At 42.7% G+C, this 25,654-nt stretch overlaps 1 protein-coding gene and 1 long non-coding RNA gene across 2 annotated transcripts in view; both read left to right on the forward strand.

Moving 5' to 3' along the window:
* Positions 1–1,309: 1,309 nt before the first annotated feature.
* LOC121844683 lies at positions 1,310–2,575 on the forward strand. The gene is made up of 3 exons (XR_006082112.1): positions 1,310–1,365; positions 1,458–1,497; positions 1,622–2,575. It is a non-coding gene; the product is annotated as an uncharacterized LOC121844683 (long non-coding RNA).
* A 6,905-nt stretch (positions 2,576–9,480) lies between these two features.
* The window catches only part of LOC121844680 (titin-like), a 41,025-nt gene continuing 24,851 nt past the window's right edge, over positions 9,481–25,654 (forward strand). The window contains exons 1-6 of the mRNA XM_042315061.1: positions 9,481–9,553; positions 20,835–20,912; positions 21,194–21,541; positions 23,826–24,053; positions 24,181–24,513; positions 25,284–25,529. Of these exons, the coding sequence (XP_042170995.1) occupies positions 20,858–20,912; positions 21,194–21,541; positions 23,826–24,053; positions 24,181–24,513; positions 25,284–25,529 (1,210 nt within the window). The 5' untranslated portion in view covers positions 9,481–9,553; positions 20,835–20,857. The remainder of the gene's footprint in view (positions 9,554–20,834; positions 20,913–21,193; positions 21,542–23,825; positions 24,054–24,180; positions 24,514–25,283; positions 25,530–25,654) is intronic.

Below are 25,654 nucleotides of genomic sequence, written 5' to 3' on the forward strand. Positions count from 1 at the left end.
TTAGTGAAACAGACATGAGATAGAGCTACTATTCCATTTAGATTAATGGTGGTTGATGTTTAGTGAAACAGACATGAGGTAGAGCTACTATTCCATTTAGATTAATGGTGGTTGATGTTTAGTGAAACAGACATGAGATAGAGCTACTATTCCATTTAGATTAATGGTGGTTGATGTTTAGTGAAACAGACATGAGATAGAGCTACTATTCCATTTAGATTAATGGTGGTTGATGTTTAGTGAAACAGACATTTAGATTAAGATGTTTAGTGAAACAGACATGAGATAGAGCTACTATTCCATTTAGATTAATGGTGGTTGATGTTTAGTGAAACAGACATGAGGTAGAGCTACTATTCCATTTAGATTAATGGTGGTTGATGTTTAGTGAAACAGACATGAGGTAGAGCTACTATTCCATTTAGATTAATGGTGGTTGATGTTTAGTGAAACAGACATGAGATAGAGCTACTATTCCATTTAGATTAATGGTTGTTGATGTTTAGTGAAACAGACATGAGATAGAGCTACTATTCCATTTAGATTAATGGTGGTTGATGTTTAGTGAAACAGACATGAGGTAGAGCTACTATTCCATTTAGATTAATGGTGGTTAATGTTTAGTGAAACAGACATGAGATAGAGCTACTATTCCATTTAGATTAATGGTGGTTAATGTTTAGTGAAACAGACATGAGATAGAGCTACTATTCCATTTAGATTAATGGTGGTTGATGTTTAGTGAAACAGACATGAGATAGAGCTACTATTCCATTTAGATTAATGGTTGTTGATGTTTAGTGAAACAGACATGAGATAGAGCTACTATTCCATTTAGATTAATGGTGGTTGATTTTACAGTTCTAAATACTGACACCATTTCATAATGAGAAGACTAACTTTCACTTTGTCTGTTATCCAGACGGCCCAAAGAACACCTCAGTGTCAGTCAGTCCCTCTGGTGAAATAGTGGAGGGCAGTTCAGTGACTCTGACCTGCAGCAGTGATGCCAACCCACCTGTGGACAAATACACCTGGTACAAGACAAAACACAACAGGTCGATGAGACATCTTGGACAGAGTTACACCATCCATAACATCAGCTCTGAGGACAGAGAGGGATACTACTGTGAGGCTCTGAGCATTATAGGGAGAGAGACTATCCCTGTCCATATTAATGTTATATGTAAGTATGACACATTCTGTCTATTTTTGGTGCTCTGTCATTTTACAGATTTCATTCTGACATCATGCATTAATTAACCCATGATCCTGCAGCAGTGTTTCCCTGGGTTCCTGTGTTGGGGGTGGGGCTGTCCTGACTGCTGGAGCTCTGCTACTCACCATCTACTGCACTCTGAAGAGGTGACTCTTCATTTACATATACTGTATTAGTAACATATCAACTTCCACTAGAGGTCAGTAGAGAGCAGAACTCACTCTGTCCCTCATTACAGGAGATCCACAGGAGGAAGTGATACCACTGCAGACACACAGGTAATAATGTCAACAACCCAAAGTTATTTCAATCCTAATACCATTGACAGTAAGCAAATTAATTTACGTAACAATTTTGGAGGGAGGGGTTCGTAAAGTGCTCATTCAGTGTGTCTTCTTTCAGAATGTGAGAGACTCTCCCAGTGACACAACCCCTCAGATAGATGCTGAGCCCTCCGATTATGAGAACTGGAGCAAACCACCACAGGACCTGGACAGTGACACAGACCCTCAGATAGATGCTGAGCCCTCCGATTATGAGAACTGGAGAGAACCACAAAAGAACCTGAACTGAACAGAACCACCACAGAACCTGGACAGTGACACAGACCCTCAGATAGATGCTGAGCCCTCCGATTATGAGAACTGGAGCAAACCACCACAGGACCTGGACAGTGACACAGACCCTCAGATAGATGCTGAGCCCTCCGATTATGAGAACCACAAAAGAACCGGGACTGAAGAGAACCACCACAGAACCTGGACCAAAGAGAACCACCATAGAACATGGACTGAAGAGAACCAAAACAGTACCTGGACTGAAGAGCAACAGCATCAAACCAAAGCTAGGCCTCACAATGCTATTCTCTTACTATCATAATGCTTTATAGTCTAGAAGGTTTGAGACACTGAGCTTTAACTTCTGAGTAAGTGCTGGAATTTAGATTGTTCTCCTAATGATAAATACAGTATGTGTCTAGATGATCAATACAGTATGTGTCTAGATGATTAATACAGTATGTATATAGATGATAAATGATCAATACAGTACGTGAATAGATTCTCAATACAGTATGTATATAGATGATCAATACAGTATGTATCTAGATGATCAATGGTATAGATTGTGCTTCTGCTATTTTTCTATAAGATTTTGCCATTTCCAGATTTGATTACATTTCACATAGAAATAATTGTAACTCTTTATTAGCAAATGAATAGTGTGAGTCTTGGCGATATAGGCTCTGCTCCTTCAGGGTAGCAGTAAACTATACCAATCCCCCAGCAGGAACACAGAACCTAACAGGTGGAGGCTGGGGTGGTGGGAGGAGCTACTCTCCTGCTCATGATCAGAAAACATTGCTCTCACTCACTGTATAGCAACATGGTTGAGGCTAATTCCTCCTTGTATGGATGAGGAGAATTCTCCATGATGTTTCACGGAGCGCACTGACTCAGCTCAAAGCTGTTATTGGGAAGAAACAAGTAGGCAGTATTATAGGTTACTCTCGATGCTATTTCTACTTAGCTAGCTTGTAGCCGGCTATTGACTGACAACAGAGCAGCAACATGGTTGATCCTCACAATCAATCACATCCCCGCAGCAGCCAAACATTGTAACATGAGCATATTGAACGATGTGGGTGAGGTTCAAACACAGCTAGTGAGCACTTACAAAGAAAACATGATATCAGAAATCAGCATAGTGAGAAACATCTAGTTACAGCAGCAGAGTCAACAGAGGACAAGAAGCCAGAGTAGAGTAACAGTAGCAGCAGCAGAGTCAACAGAGGACAAGAAGCCAGAGTAGAGTAACAGCAGCAGAGTCAACAAGGACAGCCAGTAGAGTAACAGTAGCAGCAGCAGAGTCAACAGAGGACAAGAAGCCAGAGTAGAGTAACAGTAGCAGCAGAGTCAACAGAGGACAAGAAGCCAGAGTAGAGTAACAGCAGCAGAGTCAACAGAGGACAAGAAGCCAGAGTAGAGTAACAGTAGCAGCAGCAGAGTCAACAGAGGACAAGAAGCCAGAGTAGAGTAACAGTAGCAGCAGAGTCAACAGAGGACAAGAAGCCAGAGTAGAGTAACAGTAGCAGCAGCAGAGTCAACAGAGGACAAGAAGCCAGATAGAGTAACAGTAGGACAGCAGCAGAGTCAACAGAGGACAAGAAGCCAGAGTAGAGTAACAGTAGCAGCAGCAGAGTCAACAGAGGACAAGAAGCCAGAGTAGAGTAACAGTAGCAGCAGAGTCAACAGAGGACAAGAAGCCAGAGTAGAGTAACAGTAGCAGCAGAGTCAACAGAGGACAAGAAGCCAGAGTAGAGTAACAGTAGCAGCAGAGTCAACAGAGGACAAGAAGCCAGTAGAGTAACAGTAGCAGCAGCAGAGTCAACAGAGGACAAGAAGCCAGAGTAGAGTAACAGTAGCAGCAGCAGAGTCAACAGAGGACAAGAAGCCAGAGTAGAGTAACAGTAGCAGCAGCAGAGTCAACAGAGGACAAGACAAGAAGTAACCAGCAGCAGAGTCAACAGAGGACAAGAAGCCAGAGTAACAGAGTAACAGTAGCAGCAGCAGAGTCAACAGAGGACAAGAAGCCAGAGTAGAGTAACAGTAGCAGCAGCAGAGTCAACAGAGGACAAGAAGCCAGAGTAGAGTAACAGTAGCAGCAGCAGAGTCAACAGAGGACAAGAAGCCAGAGTAGAGTAACAGTAGCAGCAGCAGAGTCAACAGAGGACAAGAAGCCAGAGTAGAGTAACAGTAGCAGCAGCAGAACAAGAAGCCAGTAGAGTAACAGTAGCAGCAGAGTCAACAGAGGACAAGAAGCCAGAGTAGAGTAACAGCAGCAGCAGTCAACAGAGGACAAGAAGCCAGAGTAGAGTAACAGTAGCAGCAGCAGAGTCAACAGAGGACAAGAAGCCAGCAGTAGAGTAACAGTAGCAGCAGCAGAGTCAACAGAGGACAAGAAGCCAGAGTAGAGTAACAGTAGCAGCAGAGTCAACAGACAAGAAGCCAGAGTAGAGTAACAGTAGCAGCAGCAGAGTCAACAGAGGACAAGAAGCCAGAGTAGAGTAACAGTAGCAGCAGCAGAGTCAACAGAGGACAAGAAGCCAGAGTAGAGTAACAGTAGCAGCAGCAGAGTAGAGTAACAGTAGCAGCAGCAGAGTCAACAGAGGACAAGAAGCCAGAGTAGAGTAACAGTAGCAGCAGCAGTCAACAGAGGACAGCCAGCAGAGTCAACAGAGGACAAGAAGCCAGAGTAGAGTAACAGTAGCAGCAGCAGAGTCAACAGAGTAACAGACAGAGGACAAGAAGCCAGAGTAACAGAGTAACAGCAGCAGCAGAGTCAACAGAGGACAAGAAGCCAACAGAGGACAAGTCAACAGAGGTAACAAGAAGCCAGAGTAGAGTAACAGTAGCAGCAGCAGAGCAGAGGACAAGAAGCCAGAGTAGAGTAAGCAGAGTAGTCAACGGAGGACAAGAAGCCAGAGTAGAGTAACAGTAGCAGCAGAGTAACAGTAGAGTAACAGTAGCAGCAGAGTCAACAGAGGACAAGAAGCCATAGAGTAACAGTAGCAGCAGCAGAGTCAACAGTAGCAGCAGCAGAGTCAACAGAGGACAAGAAGCAGAGTAGTAGAGTAACAGTAACAGTAGAGTAACAGCAGCAGCAGTAACAGTAGAAGGATGTGAGATCAGACAAGAAGCCAGAGTAGAGTAACAGTTTAATAGACCACAGAATAAGATGGTGGTGAATGATACTAGTCTCTAATTGGACACTCAGGTTTCCTTCCTGAACTGGCCTACTGTTCTTGTGTACTTATCTGTTTCCTATCTGTAGATTGTACTGCTTATCTTTCTCTATGGAATTTTGCCAAATCCTGATTTTTTTAACATATAAAGTTTTGGCTTGTCTTAGTGACACAAAAAGGAATAATATTGACAAGAGCTTTTAAATATTTGTATCTCGAGTTGTTCCTGATGTGTTAAAATATGTTTTACTTTGTATTGCTGTCAGTCATTACTGGTCATTTTATATTTTATATTATGTAATACCATATTGTTCAGTGTTATGATATTGCTTGTTTTATTTTCAAATTATTAATGATTCATTAGAACATTTATTTGAGATACATTGAACACAGTATAAGCATCATGTTGTAAATAAGCTCAAATGTAGACAATAAATAGACAACAAATAAATTGATTGTTTGACTAACATGCATTGATTCATAACTAAATCCATTCTGCTCGTTTCTTGTATTTCTACCTATTGGACACATGATGGAACCATTGAACCACATAGCTAGGCTATAGGCAGGTCAGGGATACTACATTACTGTCAGGAGACACTGTCATAGATCAACACCAAGCACTGTTCATCACCTCTCTCCCTCTCTCCCTCTCTCTTCCTCTCTCCCCTCTCTCCCTCTCTCTCTCCCTCTCCCCCCCCTCTCTCTCTCCCCCCCTCTCTCTCCCCCCTCTCTCTCTCCCCTCCCCCAGTTTGTTGCTGGAGAAGTTTACCACTGTGCAGACAGCTCTCGGCTCCCCCTCATGACTCCAGTGGTGGACCTCTCCTTCCTCTAAGGACTCCAGTAGTGGACCTCTCTCCCCCTCATGACTCCAGTGGTGGACCTCTCCTCCCCTCATGACTCCAGTGATGGACCACTCCTCCCATCAGACTCCAGTGGTGGACCTCTCCTCCCCGCAGGACTCCAGTGGTGGACCTCTCCTCCCTCATGACTCCAGTGGTGGACCTCTCCTCCCCTCAGGACTCCAGTGGTGGACCTCTCCTCCCCTCAGGACTCCAGTGTTGTACCTCTCCTCCCCTCATGACTCCAGTGGTGGACCTCTCCTCCCCTCAGGACTCCAGTGGTGGACCTTCCTCCCCTCAGGACTCCAGTGGTGGACCTCTCCTCCCCTCATGACTCCAGTGGTGGACCTCTCCTCCCCTCAGGACTTCAGTGGTGGACCTCTCCTCCCCTCGGGACTCCAGTGGAGGACCTCTCATCCCCTCATGACTCCAGTGGTGGACCCCTCCTCCCCTCGGGACTCCAGTGTTGGAACTCTCCTTCCCTCGGGACTCCAGTAGTGGACCTCTCCTCCCTCGGGACTCCAGTGTTGGACCTCTCCTTCCCTCGGGACTCCAGTAGTGGACCTCTCCTCCCCTTTGGACTCCAGTGGTGGACCTCTCCTCCCTCAGGACTCCAGTGGTGGACCTCTCCTTCCTCTTGGACTCCAGTGTTGGACCTCTCCTCCCCTCAGGACTCCAGTGGTGGACCTCTCCTCCCCTCAGGACTCCAGTGTTGGACCTCTCTCCCCCCTCATGACTCCAGTGTGGACCTCTCCTCCCCTCAGGACTCCAGTGGTGGACCTCTCCTCCCCTCATGACTCCAGTGTTGGACCTCTCCTCCCTCAGGACTCCAGTGTTGGACCTCTCCTCCCCTCATGACTCCAGTGTTGGACCTCTCCTTCCCTCTGGACTCCAGTGTTGGACCTCTCCTTCCCCTCGGGACTCCAGTGTTGTTTGGACCTCTCTCCCCTCTGGACTCCAGTGTTGGACCTCTCCTCTCCTCAGGACTCCAGTGGTGTACCTCTCCTCCCCTCAGGACTCCAGTGGTGGACCTCTCCTCCCCTCAGGACTCTACTGGGTGTGTATGTTTAACTCTGGCTATCATACTCTGGGTTGTTACTGTGATTCTAGACCATGCTAGCCCACTGAGCTAAAGTGTAGACATTAGCTCCTGTTAGCTAACATGAATCTCCAGGTCTAAGACAAGGTTATCTCATCATTACAGACCAGCTTCGTTCACTGAAATCACACCCAGTCTGTTGTTTGGTTATTCCACATCTAAATTATACATACTTTAATGTGAATGTATATACATACAGCTATAGGTTCTATAGACTGTCCAAAATAGCACCCTATTCCTACATAGTGCACTATTTTCTACCAGAGCCTCATGGTCTTAGTCAAACACTGATGATGTATGTATTTTGACAGTGGATGATGTTGTATGTATTTTGACAGTGGGGTCTGTTGTATGTATTTTGACGGTGGATGATGTTGTATGTATTTTGACAGTGGTTGCTGTTGTATGTATTTTGACAGTGGTTGCTGTTGTATGTATTTTGACTGTGGGGTCTGTTGTATGTATTTTGACTGTGGGGTCTGTTGTATGTATTTTGACAGTGGTTGCTGTTGTATGTATTTTGACAGTGGTTGCTGTTGTATGTATTTTGACAGTGGTTGCTGTTGTATGTATTTTGACAGTGGTTGCTGTTGTATGTATTTTGACGGTGGTTGCTGTTGTATGTATTTTGACAGTGGGTCTGTTGTATGTATTTTGACTGTGGGTCTGTTGTATGTATTTTGACAGTGGTTGCTGTTGTATGTATTTTGACAGTGGATCTGTTGTATGTATTTTGACTGTGGATGGTCTGTTGTATGTATTTTGACAGTGGATGATGTTGTATGTCCATTTTGACAGTGGATGATGTTGTATGGATTTTGACAGCACCTCCTCAGCCTCCCAGTACGCCGCCACAGGGTAAGGACATCCCACTATCTGTCAAAACATCAACTATATATTATCAACATATATAAGCATTTATAATGTTGTATTCTAAATTGTTACTAATCTATGGGCCATGAATTGTACAAAATGACAGATAACTGACAGAAGGTGGGGATGGGAGCACTTGCGTGCAGGTGCTTGTGTTTTCATACTGTTTGTGTGTCTCTCTCCCAGGCCCAGGAGGATGGCTCCCATCAATGGTGATGAGTGTTTCTTCTGGAGGACCACTGGCTGCCTGTATGGTGACAAATGTTGCATCAAACACAAGCCTGACCATAGAGGAAGAGACAGGAAACCATGGTAACCCTGAACACCCTGACCACCCTGACCACCCAGACTACCCTGACCACCCTGACCACCCAGACCACCCAGACTACCCTGACCACCCAGACCACCCTGACCACCCTGAACACCCAGACTGCCCTGACTACCCTGACCACCCAGACCACCCTGACCACCCAGACTACCCTGACCACCCTGACCCACTGACCCCCTGACCACCCTGAACACCACGCACCGTCCGGATATAACAGAGGGAAGAAGAAGAGGAGGAAGAGGAAGAACAGAATAATGAACATGAAGATTGAGGTGGAGGAATAGGGACCGTGTACCTACCTTAAAAGGGAACAGGAAGCTTGGACAGAATGGGGGTGTTGGGGGTGCCACCACTTTTGTAGTCCTCTGACACACAGCACAGACAGAACACTGGACATACAGTATGAGTGTGTGAAGTGTCAATCAAAGTGAAGAGGAGTGCTCCTCTGATTTCCTTTCCCCGCCCCCTCAGCCTGAGCTGATTTTGAATTGAATTGCAGATGAATATAGGGCCTGTTCCAGGCAGACTATATTACAGTCGCCTGCCAGATCTCACAATGCCTGGATAGGTGTTTGTGTTTAAGATATCAGTTAACCTGCGTTTCCTGACTGCGCAATCCATGATGTGGCACACAACCATTGGTTGCAAGGCACAGCTTGACTGCAATATAGTCTGCCTGGAATGCCCTCAGTGTCCATGCGGTGTTCTAACATCCACACCAGACCACCTTAACTGAAACAAGTAGTGTGCTACTGTGGATATTGGATCAAGGCCCGTATCTTCAGTTCAGTGATTTTATACTGTACATGATGTTCAGTGGACTAATTCAATTCAAGTTGACTAAAGTGACAATATGAGGAGCACAGAATGATTGATTGATAGCATCAATGTAAAAAGACAATCTGTCTGTATCCTCTCAGCATGTGGGGGAGCTGAGTGTACAAATGACTTAGTGTTTTATTATGTCAATCAGTTGTATTAATTCATAATAAAATACAGTTTAATCAAATCAGATGTAGTGTCATTATTAATGTAATGTAATTTTTCAGAAAGTGGTGTTCTAAAACCCAAATACAGTTTTAGCAACATGTTTGGGGAATGAACACCACCCCCACCAGAACTAGTGTTTCTCAAACCTCTCAGGAGGGACCCATCTATCCACTCTCCATATTGTAGCCACCAATGAAGAAATACAAGTAGCCTATGACATATCAGACAGACATTTCTTGTAAAGTCCCTCTCTCTCCTCTTGAAGATGTTCACACATTTCTTAAAGCCCTTCACTGGCGTGTTGGTTGCCAGGAAGAGGCATCATGAAGACAGGAAGCCAGCTCTGCATCACCTTTCAGCCCCTCAGTACATCTAGTTGCTGTCAACCACAGAACTCACACCATTCTGTTTCATTCTCTGTTTGGACAGTAAGCTCACCTCCCCTCTCTCTCCTCACGCTGTAAGTACGCTTGATGATGTCTATCTTTTCATTATTACTTGTTTCTAGTCATCAAACTTCTGCCAGGCATGACAATTTCAGCTTCTGCCGGGCATAACAATGTTTTATACTGCTGTTTTGTTTCTCTGTTAACCTAGACATACATAATGTAGACCTACATACAGTTTGTTTGTCTGTTAGCCTAGACATACATAATGTAGACCTACATACAGTTTGTTTGTCTGTTAGCCTAGACATACATAATGTAGACCTACATACAGTTTGTTTTTCTGTTAGCCCAGAAACACACTGTATTTTGTGTAGCGCGTCTTCGGTGAGTTTAATGATGTGGTTTCAAATGTAGACTTGTTCATGCTACATACAGTTTGTTTGTCTGTTAGCCTAGAGTGGATACATAATGTAGACCTACATGAGACAGTTTGTTTGTCTATTAGCATGAGACAGTGATGGTAATGTTTAGACCTACATGAGACAGTTTGTTTGCCTGTTAAACGACAGACATAATGTAGAAAATGTGAGTATGAATTATGCTTTGCATGTGAATCTATGCGTAAGATATTTGGATGGTGTTTCATGAATTTTGGGTTAATATTTTACATGCATTTTAAGTGCAGAAACACACTGTATTTTGTGACAGCACGGACAGTGCGTGGGTGAGTTTAATGAGTGTGGTTTCAAATGTAAGACTTGTTCATGCTATTTTGAGGCCTCTGATGGTGGGCTGTGAGAGCAATATATTGTTGTGTTTAGGAGTAGGGAGACAGTGATGGTGGGTTGTTTTTGTTTAGAGTTTGAAGTATTAAGAGTGATTGAGTGGATACTTAGGACAGTAGTAGTATTAACATGAGACACAGTGATGGTGGTGGGTTGTGTTTGGTGGGTTGTGAGTAGTATTAACATGAGACACAGAGCTTTTAGTATTAACAAGAGACACAGTGATGGTGGGTTTAGGAGTAGTATGAACATGAGACAGTGATGGTGGGTTGTGTTTAGGAGTAGTATTAACATGAGACAGTGATGGTGGGTTGTGTTTAGGAGTAGTACATGAGACAGTGATGGTGGGTTGTGTTTGAGTATTAACACAGTGATGGTGGGTTGTGTTTAGGAGTAGTATTAACATGAGACACAGTGATGGTGGGTTGTGTTTAGGAGTAGTATTAACATGAGACACAGTGATGGTGGGTTGTGTTTAGGAGTAGTATGAACATGAGACACAGTGATGGTGGGTTGTGTTTAGGAGTAGTATGAACATGAGACACAGTGATGGTGGGTTGTGTTTAGGAGTAGTATGAACATGAGACACAGTGACAGTGATGGTGATGGTTGTGTTTAGGAGTAGTATTAACATGAGACACAGTGATGGTGGGTTGTGTTTAGGAGTAGTATGTTTAACATGAGACACAGTGATGGTGGGTTGTGTTTAGGAGTAGTATTAACAGTGATGGTGGGTTGTGTTTAGGAGTAGTAACATGACACAGTGATGGTGGGTTGTGTTTAGGAGTAGTATTAACATGAACATGAGACAGTGATGGTGGGGTGTTTAGGAGTAGTATTAACATGAGACACAGTGATGGTGGGTTGTGTTTAGGAGTAGTATTAACATGAGACACAGTGATGGTGGGTTGTGTTTAGGAGTAGTATTAACATGAGACAGTGATGTGGGCTGTGTTTAGGAGTAGTATTAACAAGAGACACAGTGATGGTGGGTTGTGTTTAGGAGTAGTATTAACATGAGACACAGTGATGGTGGGTTGTGTTTAGGAGTAGTATTAACATGAGACACAGTGATGGTGGGTTGTGTTTAGGAGTAGTATTAACATGAGACACAGTGATGGTGGGTTGTGTTTAGGAGTAGTATTAACATGAGACACAGTGATGGTGGGTTGTGTTTAGGAGTAGTATTAACATGAGACACAGTGATGGTGGGTTGTGTTTAGGAGTATTAGAGACACAGTGATGGTGGGTTGTGTTTATAGTAACATGAGACACAGTGATGGTGGGTTGTGTTTAGGTGTATTTAGGACACAGTGATGGTGGGTTGTGTTTAGGAGTAGTATTAACATGAGACACAGTGATGGTGGGTTGTGTTTTGTATTAACATGAGACACAGTGATGTGATGGTGGGTTGTGTTTAGGAGTAGTATTAACAAGAGACACAGTGAGTAGTAGTATTAACATGAGAACAGTGATGGTGGGTTGTGTTTGTGTAACAGAGACACAGTGATGGTGGGTTGTGTTTAGGAGTAGTATTAACATGAGACACAGTGATGGTGGGTTGTGTTTAGGAGTAGTATTAACATGAGACACAGTGATGGTGGGTTGTGTTTAGAGTAGTATTAGTGAGACACAGTGATAACATGAGACACAGTGATGGTGGGTTGACACAGTGATGGTGGGTTGTGTTTAGGAGTAGTATTAACATGAGACACAGTGATGGTGTTGGTTTGTGTTTAGAGACACAGTGAGTAGTATAACATGAACAGTGATGGTGGGTTGTGTTTAGGAGTAGTATTAACATGAGACACAGTGATGGTGGGTTGTGTTTAGGAGTAGTATTAACATGAGACACAGTGATGGTGGGTTGTGTTTAGGAGTAGTATTAACATGAGACACATAGTATTAACATGAGACACAGTGATGGTGGGTTGTGTTTAGGAGTAGTATTAACATGAGACACAGTGATGGTGGGTTGTGTTTAGGAGTAGTATTAACATGAGACACAGTGATGGTGGGTTGTGTTTAGGAGTAGTATTAACATGAGACACAGTGATGGTGGGTTGTGTTTAGGAGTAGTATTAACATGAGACACAGTGATGGTGGGTTGTGTTTAGGAGTAGTATGAACATGAGACACAGTGATGGTGGGTTGTGTTTGTGTTTAACATGAGACACAGTGATGGTGGGTTGTGTTTAGGAGTAGTATTAACATGAGACACAGTGATGGTGGGTTGTGTTTAGGAGTAGTATTAACATGAGACACAGTGATGGTGGGTTGTGTTTAGGAGTAGTATTAACATGAGACACAGTGATGGTGGGTTGTGTTTGTAGTATTTGAGACACAGTGATGGTGGGTTGTGTTTAGGAGTAGTATTAACATGAGACACAGTGATGGTGGGTTGTGTTTAGGAGTAGTATTAACATGAGACACAGTGATGGTGGGTTGTGTTTAGGAGTAGTATTAACATGAGACAGTGATGGTGGGTTGTGTTTAGGAGTAGTATGAACATGAACATGAGACACAGTGATGGTGGGTTGAAATAACATGAGACTGAGACAATGGTGGGTTGTGTCCTTTCCAACAATGCAGTGATGGTGGGTTGTTTTTAAAGATAAAAATACAGAGCATTGGGTTGTGAATGTATTCAGAGACCCTATTCTTTTCCTAAACACATTTTGTTACATTACAGCCTTATACTATACTATAACTAAAATGGATTCAATGTGTTTTTTTCCCCCTCATCAATCTAAACACAATACCCCATAATGACAAAAGTATTAACAAAAACAGTTTTTTTATGGCATTTTTGCACATTTATGCACATTTAAAAAAATGTTAAACTGAAAAATCACATTTCCATAAGTATTAAGACCTTTTACTCAGTACTTTGTTGAAGCACCTTGTCAGCAATTACAGCCTTGAGTCTTCTTGTGTATGATGCAACAAGCTTAGCAAACTTGAATTTGGGGAGTTTCTCTCATTCTTCTCTGCAGATCCTCTCAAGCTCTGTCAGGTTGGATGGGGAGCGTAGCTGCACAGCTATTTTCAGGTCTCTCCAGAGATGTTCCATCAGGTATGTCCTGCCTCTGGATGGGCCACTAAAGGACATTCAGAGACTTGTCCCAAAGCCACTCCTGCGTTGTCTTGGCTATGTGCTTAGTGTCGTTGTCTTGTTGGAAGGTAATGCATGCTCTGGAGCAGGATTTCATCACGGATCTCTCTGTACTTCGCTCCGTTCATCTTTCCCTCGATCCTGACTAGTCTACCAGTCCCTGCTGCTGAAAAACCCCCACAGCATTATGCTGCCACCACCATGCTTCATCGTAGGGATGTGCCAGGTTACCTCCAGACGTGACACTTGGCTATTCAGGCCAAAGAGTTCCATCTTGGTTTCATCAGACCAGAGAATCTCATTTAGGTGCCTTTAGGCAAGGTTCAAGCTTGCTGTCATGTGCCTTTTACTGAGGAGTGGCTTCCATTTGGCCACTCGACCATAAAGGCCTGATTGGTGGAGTGCTGCAGAGATGGTTGTCCTTCTGGAAGGTTCTCCCATCTCCACAGAGGAACACTGGAGCTCTGTCAGAGTGACCATCGGGTTCTTGGTCACCTACCTGACCAAGGCCCTTCTCCCCCGATTGCTCCATTCTTCCATTTAAGAATGATGGAGGCCACTGTGTTCTTGGGGACCTTCAATAGTGCAGACTTTTTGATACCCTTCCGGAGTTCTTTGCCAAGACCCAATCCTGTCTCGGAGCTCTACGGACAATTTCTTCGACGTCATGGCTTGCTTTTTGCTCTGACATTTACTTTCAAATCATGTCCAATCAATTGAATTCACCACAGGTGGACTCAATCACATTTGAAAGATAATGAATGGGAACAGGATGCACCTGAGCTCAATTTCGAGTCTCATAACAAAGGTTATGTATACTTATGTAAATTCAAAAAACAGATTATGATTTGTCTTTGTGGTGTATTGTGTTTAGAATGATGAGGGAAATTGTTTATTTAATCCATTTTAGAATAAGGCTGTAATGTAACAAAATGTCAAAATAGGTAAATGGGTCTGAATACTTACACTGTATGAATGTTTTGAGGGAAATAGTGACACAAGGAATAAATACAGAGTGAATAACTAATATCAATAACGAGTAAAAAATACATGTCTGTTTCACAGTACCGAGTTGATGTGCAGAGGTACGAGGTAATGAGGTGTTTGTGTACATACATATAAGGGAAAGGGGGATACCTAGTCAGTTGCACAACTGAATGCATTCAACTGAAATGTGTCTTCTACATTTAATTCAACCCCTCTGAATCAGAGAGGTGTGTGGGGCTGCATAAATGGACGTAATCGATGCCCGGGAGCAGTTGTTGTTGTGGGTTAACTGCCTTGATCAAGGGCAGAACTGCACAATTTACTGCTTTTGCCAGTTCAGGAAGTCAAAACAGCAACCTTTACTGGCCCAACGCTCTTAACCACTAGGCTACCTGCTGCCCCATAGGGAGGGGTAAAGTGACTAGGCATCAGGAGCGATAATAGACTAAGTGAGCATAGACGTAACTTACTGTAGCTCGTCTGGTGGACTTGTGTCACTGGGCAGCTCGCGGCTGGATTTCCCTTTGTAATCCATGATAGTTTGCAAGCCCAGCCACATGCTTCTCGCTTCAGAGCCACCAGAGTAGGATTCAGCCTTAGTCCTGTATTGATGCGCTTCCGGTTTGATTGCTCATCGGAGGTCGTAGCAGAATTTCTTTAAGCGTCCGGATTAGTGTCCCGTTCCTTGAAAGCGGAAGCTCCAGCCTTTAGCTCTGTGCAGATGTTGCCTGTAATCCTTGGCTTCTGGTTGGTACGTCTGTAGGTCACTGTGGTGACAATGTCGGCGATAAACTTATTAATGAAGTGGTGAATGACGTGATCAATTCCTCCATGTTATTGGATGAATCCCGGAACATATTCCAGTCTGTGCTAGTGAAACAGTCCTGTAGCTGAGCATCCACCTGATCGGACCACTTCTGTATTGAGCGTGTCTCTGGTACATCCTGTTTGTTTTTGCTTGTAGGCAGGAAGCAGGAGGATAAAGATATGGTCTGATTTGCCAAAGGGAGGGCTTTTTATGCATGTGTAGAGTATAGGTGAACTAGAGTTTTGTTGCCCCTAGTTGCACAGGTGAGGTTCAAAAACGAGGAGCACAGGTGAGGTTGAAAAAGGAGGAGCACCCTTTTTGGTTCTAGAATTATTTTTGGTTCCAGGTAGAACCTTTTTGTGTTCCATGTAGAACCCTCTGTGGAAATGGTTCTACATGGAATCCAAAAATGTTCTACCTGGAAAGATAAAGGGTTCTTCAAAGTGTTATCCTATGTGGAGAGCCAAATAACCCTCTAAGGTTCCAAATAGCACCATTTGTTTTCTAAGAGTGTAGACAAATCAACAAGATGTATATGTCCTCGTTCAGCCACGACTCTGAGAAACATATATTACAGTTATTCAGGTCCTGTTGACAGGAGAGTCTCGAGCTCTTCCAGTTTGTTGGTCTATTTGGGGGTCTATTTGATGACCGACGTAATCTCGTCAGGATGCCTGCTCGCTTGACTCTCTGCTGCCGGGGATCAGGGTCTGGTCCGGAGTAAGCAGAATGTCCAAAGTTGCAGACTCGTTGAAGTAGAAATGTTCATCCAAATCAAGTTTAGTGATCACTGTTCTGATGGTTAGAAGCTGTTTCGGCCATAGGAAATGATGGCAGAGACATTAAGAACTAAAAAAGTTAAGACCAGCATAAAAAACACAAAATAGCATCCACTGCAGCACCATCTCCTTCTATCACCAGCCTCCTCTGCTGTACATAAGGGTCAACAGTGTAACAGAATATGATAGTGGCTAATACTACTATAGACATCAGTGTTTGTGTGCTTAAATGTGACTTGGTCAAGTACTAGCCAGTGTTGTGTTTCATTAGTTTATTATGTTGTTATTGACCCAACATCATTGAGGACATTATTATTAGGTACCAGTACTAAACACAATGGCCAACAGGACTGTGTCCCAAATGGCACCCTATTCCCTAAATAGTGTACTACTTTTAACCAGGGCACATAGGGTGCCATTTGGGACACATTCAGTGTAACAGAATATCACCGTGGCATTATATTACTGCCCAAATGTATAAGGACAATGTTTGAAGAGAGGAGGCTGCAGTAATGTTGAGATGCCAGTAGGAGGAGCTATTGTCTAGAACACTGGAACCTTCAGTAGCACTATGATGCAGCTGATGAGGAGTGATGGGATTTAGTCACATTTTGCCTGTTTAAAAATGTAGGTCCACTCCTCAACATAAGAAATATAACTGTGCTGACTTTCATCCATTTTCAATTTACACTGAAATGCTTCCTATTCACAAGAGACCTCACCACACATAGAATAATGCAGTCCTAAACCACAGTCAATGTGTGTGTGTGTGTGTGTGTGTGTGCGTGCGCGCGTGCGTTTGTATGGTTTTACTATCCTTGTGTGGACCAGAAGTCCTGACAAGGACTGTAAAACAAAGTTGGACAAGTGGGTGCATTTCACAGGTCCCCACAAGTAACAAGGCTATTTTTGGTTGAGATTAGGATTAAGAGTTAGGTTTAGAGGTTAAGGTTAGGATTAAGATTAATGGTTAGGTAAAACATATTTTGAATGGGAATAACTGTTTTGGTCCAGGACAGTAACACAACATTTTGTCTGTGTTTGTCATTAGTTTACTCCAATTAGAGGAGAGGAGGTAGGGTAAGGGGAACATAATAAAGATTCAGATTGTTTAATAGTCACATGCACAGGGTTGCAGGTGCAATTGCAGGGTACAGTGATAATCTTAGACTTGGAGCTCCAACATGCAGGGCTAGTGAAATAAAATGTAGAATGACCATAGGGGGAGCAGCAGCAGGATCATTGAGTGGAAAATATGTTTACAAAAAACACATACAAAAACTGAAACGTCCTCTCACTGTCAACTGCGTTTATTTTCAGCAAACTTAACATGTGTAAATATTTCTATGAAGATAACAAGATTCAACAACTGAGACATAAACTGACCAAGTTTCACAGACATGTGACTAACATAAGGGGAATAATATATCCCTGAACAAAGGGGTTGGTCAAAATCAAAAGTAAGTCAGTATCTGGTGTGGCCACCAGCTGCATTAAGTACTGCAGTGCATCTCCTGCACCAGATTGGCCAGATCTTGCTGTGAGTGTTACCTCTCTCTTTCACCAAGGTACCTGCAAGTTCCCAGACATTTCTGGGGGGAATGGCCCTAGCCCTCACCCTCCAATCCAACAGGTCCCCGACGTGCTCATTGGGATTGGGATCCGGGCTCTTCCCTGGCCATGGCAGAACACTGACATTCCTGTCTTGCAGGAAATCACACAAAGAAAGAGCAGTATGGCTGGTGGCATTGTCATGCTGGAGGGTCATATCAGGACGAGACTGCAGGAAGGGTACCACATGAAGGAGCAGGATGTCTTCCCTTAAGCCTATAGGTTCCCCTACAGGAACTCCACCCTCCCGTTCAGCTGAAACAGTGGCGCAGGGAATACAAAAATATTCTTAGAAATATTTAACCTCCACACATTAACAAGTCCAATACCTCAAATGAAAGATAAACACCTTGTTCATCTACCCAGTGTGTCAGATTTTTAAAATGTTTTACGGCGAAAACAGAACATATATTTATATTAGACCACCACCAAAACAAAGAAAAAACGTAGCCATTTTGTCCAACAAAAGATACAATGACAAAAGCAGGATTAAAAGAAAAATCATTCACTAACCTCTTGAAAATCTTCATCAGATGACAGTCATATAACATGTTACACAGTACATTTATGTTTTGTTCGATAATATGCATTTTATATCCATAAATCTCGGTTTACATTGACGCCATGTTCAGAAAATTCTCCAAAATGTCCGGAGGAATTATAGAAAGCTACGCCAGATAACAGAAATACTCATCATTAACTTTGACAAAGATACCTGTTCTACATATAATTAAAATGATACACTGGTTCTTAATTCAACCGCTGAGTCACATTTCTTTTTTACGTTACGGAAAAAGCCTAACATTGCAATAATCTGAGACGGCGCTCAGACGTAACAATATTTCTCCGCTATGTTGGAGTCAACAGAAATACAAAATTACAACATAAATATTCCCTTACCTTTGATGATCTTCCATCAGAATGTAGTGCAAGGAGTCCTAGTTCAACAAAAAATTGTTTTGTTTCATAATGTTCAATTCTAGTGTCCATGTAGCAGCATTTGCTACCACTTTCAGCTCAAAAGCCCAAAAAATGACTTCTGGTCCAGGATAACTTTGCATCAAAACTTCCAAATTACATATTACAGGTCGACGAAACTGGTCAAACTAAGTGCAGAATCAATCTTCAGGATGTTATGATCATACAGATCGAATAGTATTCCAACCGGGCCATTCATGTTCATCTGGGGCTGATTGGAACAGACGAAGCACTCGAACGCATACGCGCCTTCAAGCACATGGAAATCTTTTGCGACACCTAGTACTTTCCTTCCCATTAGGTCAAAGTTCACAGCAAATGCTCCATTACACTTTCTACTGAATGAGGACATCTAGTGGAAGACATAGGAAGTGTTTCCAGATCCATAACTTGTTGGGAAGGGAGGGGGCGATGACGTCAAAGTTGCCCCAACTTTCAGGATTTCAAAACTTGTTTGGAAGATTGCCTGCCCTTATACTCACAGACATAATTCAAACGGTTTTAGAAACTTCAGAGTGTTTTCTATCCAATATTAATTATAATATGCATATATTAGCAATTTAAGACAGATTTTGATGCAGTTCACTATGGGCACGCAATTCATCCAAAGGGGAAATACTGCCCCCTATCTCTAACAGTTTTTAAACGCACAGCGTTGAGATTGCCTGCAATGACAACAAGCTCAGTCCAATGATGCTGTGACACACCGCCCCAGACCATGACGGACCCTCCACCTTCAAATCGATCCCGTTCCAGAGTACAGGCCTCGGTGTAACGCTCAGTCCTTTGACGATGAACGCGAATGCGACCATCAACCCTGTTGATACAAAACCGCGACTCGTCAGTGAAGAGCTCTTTTTGCCAGTCCTGTTTGGTCCAGCGACGGTGGGTTTGTGCCCATAGGCGACGTTGTTGCTGGTGATGTCTGGTGAGGACCTGCCTTACGACAGGCCTACAAGCCCTCAGTCCAGCCTCTCTCAGCCTATTGCAGACAGTCTGAGCACTGATGGAGGGATTGTTCATTCCTGGTGTAACTCGGGCAGTTGTTGTTGCCATCCTTTACCTGTCCTGCAGGTGTGATGTTCGATTGTACCGATCCTGTGCACGTGTTGTTACACGTGGTCTGCCACTGCGAGGATGATCAGCTGTCCATCCTGTCTTCCTGTAGCGCTGTCTTAGGCGTCTCACAGTACGGACATTGCAATTTATTGCCCTGGCCACATCTGCAGTCCTCATGCCTCCTTGCAGTATGCCTAAGGCACGTTCACGCAGATGAGCAGGGACCCTGGGCATCTTTCTTTTGGTGTTTTTCAGAGTCAATAGAAAGGCCTCTTTAGTGTCCTAAGTTTTCATAACTGTGACTTTAATTGCCTATAGTATGTAAGCTGTTAGTGTCTTAACGACCATTCCACAGGTGCATGTTGATTAATTGTTTATGGTTCATTGAACAAGCATAGGAAACAGTGTTTAAACCCTTTACAATGAAGATCTGTGAAGTTATTAGCATTTTTCCAAGTTATCTTTGAAAGACAGGGTCCTGAAAAAGGGACTTTTCTTTTTTTGCTGAGTTTATATGACATATATGATGTATACTGTATATATATTAATATATATTAAATATAATGTATATATATATTTATATTTGATATATATTGTATATATTTACAAAAATTATAAAAAGGGAATTGGAAAAGATTCAGACAATTACATTGATTGAAGCCACAATCTATCTGCAATATTGAAGCTGAGCTACCCCCTTAAAAAAAGTGTGTGTGTGTGTGTCACTTGCTGTTTATCCTCACAGCTTGGTGATAGCAGCTATCATTCAACCTGGTGGTCAGTCTTTAGGCTGCTGTACAGCTTGACGGATCGTAAAGGATGGAACATTTATCCTCCTATATTTGTGGTTCTGAGACTAAAACAGCTTCAGAACGATCAATGTAGAAATATGTGTTTACAGTAATACAGATCTGTTCGATAAGCGATTGTTGTTGTTTTTGTTGATGATGATAATGATGATGACTTTACTGTATCCATTAGGACATTGTTTTACATCATACATCATGTCATCTTAAATAGACAGATGTAGACAGACATGCAACACATCACACACATTACAGACAGACAGTATTCACATAGACAACCATATAGCACAATACAACACAACACAATATGAGCCTGGTTCATTTTCAGTAATGAGGCCCTGTACCCCATTTACAGTTTATACTTCAATGTATCAGGTGGAGTTATTCACCAGCTATAGAGTGAGTTGTTGTTTATGTTTCTAAGACTGCAGGGTGGGAGATGCAACAATGGCCTTGAGAACAGCAGGAAGTGTGTTGGTGGTCTTTCTCTGGTCTGTAGCAGGTATGGTCTCATTCTTATCTTTAAGTTGATCTGTTTATCAATCTACAGATATTTCTAAAAGCATAACCATTTTTATGGTCTACTGTCGACACATTTGGCGTCTCCACTCCATTTTAAACAGTTGTCTTTCACACCTCACTGAGTGAAGCTTATCTGTGGTTTCCATTCACACTCAACCAAAGAATATCTATGTCTCAACTCAGCAACTATGGAACAAAGTGTTAGTGTGAGTCAAAAGACCTTGAACTTAATGTAACGTCCTTGTGATGTCTGTGTTTCAGTGGTACTGGGTCAGAATGGCTGGAGTGTTACATACACCACTCAGAGTATCTGTACCTTGAAGGGGTCAACAGTGGAGATGTCCTGCTCTTACACATATCCCAGTGGTTATATCGTCACATCAACCTTCTGGTTCATAACAAATAATGCTGAGGGGAATCCTGTTAGTCTGAGTGGTGACCCAGACTACAAAGGTCGTGTGATGTACCATAGAGATAAGAAGAATGGCCACACCCTGACAATCACAGACCTGAGAGAGAGTGACTCAGCTACGTACAAGTTCAGCTTTATAACAGATCAGACCAGATGGAGATATCCTGTTAGTCCTGGAGTCACTCTGTCTGTTACAGGTAACATTCTATATACTGGCAGTCCTGGAGTCACTCTGTCTGTAACAGGTAACATTCTATATACTGGCAGTCCTGGAGTCACTCTGTCTGTTACAGGTAACATTCTATATACTGGCAGTCCTGGAGTCACTCTGTCTGTAACATGTAACATTCTATATACTGGCAGTCCTGGAGTCACTCTGTCTGTTACAGGTAACATTCTATATACTGGCAGTCCTGGAGTCACTCTGTCTGTTACAGGTAACATTCTATATACTGGCAGTCCTGGAGTCACTCTGTCTGTAACAGGTAACATTCTATATACTGGCAGTCCTGGAGTCACTCTGTCTGTCTTAACAGGTAACATTCTATATACTGGCAGTCCTGGCAGTCACTCTGTCTGTCTGTACAGGTAACATTCTATATACTGGCAGTCCTGGAGTCACTCTGTCTGTTACAGGTAACATTCTATATACTGGCAGTCCTGGAGTCACTCTGTCTGTAACAGGTAACATTCTATATACTGGCAGTCCTGGAGTCACTCTGTCTGTAACAGGTAACATTCTATATACTGCAGTCCAGTCCTCTGTAACAGGTCACTCTGTCCTGTAACAGGTAACATTCTATATACTGGCAGTCCTGGAGTCACTCTGTCTGTAACAGGTAACATTCTATATACTGGCAGTCCTGGAGTCACTCTGTCTGTAACAGGTAACATTCTATATACTGGCAGTCCTGGAGTCACTCTGTCTGTAACAGGTAACATTCTATATACTGGCAGTCCTGGAGTCACTCTGTCTGTAACAGGTAACATTCTATATACTGGCAGTCCTGGAGTCACTCTGTCTGTTACAGGTAACATTCTATATACTGGCAGTCCTGGAGTCACTCTGTCTGTTACAGGTAACATTCTATATACTGGCAGTCCTGGAGTCACTCTGTCTGTAACAGGTAACATTCTATATACTGGCAGTCCTGGAGTCACTCTGTCTGTAACAGGTAACATTCTATATACTGGCAGTCCTGGAGTCACTCTGTCTGTAACAGGTAACATTCTATATACTGGCAGTCCTGGAGTCACTCTGTCTGTAACAGGTAACATTCTATATACTGGCAGTCCTGGAGTCACTCCTGGAGTCTGTAACAGGTAACATTCTATATACTGGCAGTCCTGGAGTCACTCTGTCTGTAACAGGTAACATTCTATATACTGGCAGTCCTGGAGTCACTCTGTCTGTAACAGGTAACATTCTATATACTGGCAGTCCTGGAGTCACTCTGTCTGTAACAGGTAACATTCTATATACTGGCAGTCCTGGAGTCACTCTGTCTGTAACAGGTAACATTCTATATACTGGCAGTCCTGGAGTCACTCTGTCTGTAACAGGTAACATTCTATATACTGGCAGTCCTGGAGTCACTATATACTGGCAGTCCTGGAGTCACTCTGTCTGTAACAGGTAACATTCTATATACTGGCAGTCCTGGAGTCACTCTGTCTGTAACAGGTAACATTCTATATACTGGCAGTCCTGGAGTCACTCTGTCTGTAACAGGTAACATTCTATATACTGGCAGTCCTGGAGTCACTCTGTCTGTAACAGGTAACATTCTATATACTGGCAGTCCTGGAGTCACTCTGTCTGTAACAGGTAACATTCTATATACTGGCAGTCCTGGAGTCACTCTGTCTGTAACAGGTAACATTCTATATACTGGCAGTCCTAGTCACTCTGTCTGTAACAGGTAACATTCTATATACTGGCAGTCCTGGAGTCACTCTGTCTGTAACAGGTAACATTCTATATACTGGCAGTCCTGGAGTCACTCTGTCTGTAACAGGTAACATTCTATATACTGGCAGTCCTGGTCAGTCATTCTCTGTCTGTAACAGGTAACATTCTATATACTGGCAGTCCTGGAGTCACTCTGTCTGTAACAGGTAACATTCTATATACTGGCAGTCCTGGAGTCACTCTGTCTGTAACAGGTAACATTCTATTGTCTGATGTTCTGTTTAATCTTCATTGCCCCTTTAGGTCTGGAAATTGTGTTGATTTTTATTAATCTAATAAAAATAATGAGCTGGCGAACAGAAAATGATTTAGTGTAGAGGTGCTGACTAACGGAGAATAAACTGGAAGCTGTAACAACAAAGAGAGTCACACTCCATATGTATAACCTCCCAGTCATTTGTTGGTTAAAAAACACCAACGTTTCGACATCACCTTCTTCAGGGTAAATGTATTGCATCATGTGACGACACTAGACAACAGGTGATTCAGGTTGATGTTGTCTACTCCAGACCTGCAGGTGAAGGTGACTCCTACATGGTGGGCAACATGGAAGACACTGACCTGTAGCACCACCAGCTGTCCTCTGACTGGTAACCCCACCTACATCTGGTACAAGAACGGACAACATCTAGATGAGAGCACCTCCCCCCAGTACAAATACTCAGTCTATAATGACTATGATGCCAGTTATTCCTGTCCTGTAAAAGGCCATGAGGACCTCCTCTCTCCTGCAGTGTGTGAGTGTTCATTTAATACATTATACTGTGTGTTGGTTTCACTATGAGAACTTGAGAACTTTGAGCATTTCTAGAAAGAACTGAGAACACAATCCTGTTGACCTCTTGTTATGTCACTGTGTTTCAGGTGTTCAGGGTCAGAGCTGCAGCAGAGTGAATTACATCAAGAGGAGAATCTGTGTCTTGAAGGGGTCAACAGTGGACATATCCTGTACTTATGTTGATTATTATAACACCACATCATCATTTTGGTTTAGAAGTGATAAGTCGACCCCTGAAGACCTAACCACAGACCCAGGGTATGCAGGTCGTGTGGAGTACACTGGAACATACAGAGGTCCCTTCACCCTGAGAATCACAGATCTGAGAGAGGAGGACTCAGCTGAGTATCGCTTCACTTTTAAAACATACAGCATTGAATGGGGTCATAGTTTCCCAGGAACAACTCTGACTGTCACAGGTAATACTACACTTACAGAACATTATGATATACTGGTAATACTACACTTACAGAACATTATGATATACTGGTAATACTACACTTACAGAACATTATGATATACTGGTAATACTACACTTACAGAACATGATGATATACTGGTAATACTACACTTACAGAACATTATGATATACTGGTAATACTACACTTACAGAACATTATGATATACTGGTAATACTACACTTACAGAACATTGATATATGGTAATACTACACTTACAGAACATTATGATATACTGGTAATACTACACTTACAGAACATGATGATATACTGGTAATACTACACTTACAGAACATGATGATATACTGGTAATACTACACTTACATTATGATATACTGGTAATACTACACTTACATAACATTATGATATACTGGTAATACTACACTTACAGAACATTATGATATACTGGTAATACTACACTTACAGAACATTATGATATACTGGTAATACTACACTTACATAACATGATGATATACTGGTAATACTACACTTACAGAACATTATGATATACTGGTAATACTACACTTACAGAACATTGTGATATACTGGTAATACTACACTTACAGAACATTGTGATATACTGGTAATACTACACTTACAGAACATTGTGATATACTGGTAATACTACACTTACATAACATTATGATATACTGTGACTACTTTATCTCTAGTTGTAGTAGGTTGAAATGATGAGTTTTGTTCTTTTATGTTGTTATTCTCTCTTCATTCAGACCTGCAGGTGAAGGTGACTCCTGGCACAGTGACAGAAGGATCATGGGTTACACTGACGTGTAGCACCACCTGTACTCTGACTGAAATCCCCAACCCCACCTACATCTGGTACAAGAATGGAGAAGAGCTATTTTCTGACTCCTCTCCCCAGTATCAATACTCAGTCAGTAGAGGAGGTTCTGACAGCTACTCCTGTGCCTTAATAAGAGGCCATGACAAACTCAGCTCTCCTGAAGTCACAGTGGGTGAGTTTGGTGATTTACCTCCAGAGTTTTACCTCCAGAGTTTTCCTCTCTTATGGTAAACAGACTTGATATTTTCAGTCAATTCAGATTACTGATTTATAAGTAACTATAGCTCATTACTATCT

This window comes from Oncorhynchus tshawytscha, unplaced genomic scaffold (genome assembly GCF_018296145.1).
Source record: "Oncorhynchus tshawytscha isolate Ot180627B unplaced genomic scaffold, Otsh_v2.0 Un_contig_4783_pilon_pilon, whole genome shotgun sequence".
NCBI classification, from domain to species: Eukaryota; Metazoa; Chordata; class Actinopteri; order Salmoniformes; family Salmonidae; genus Oncorhynchus; species Oncorhynchus tshawytscha.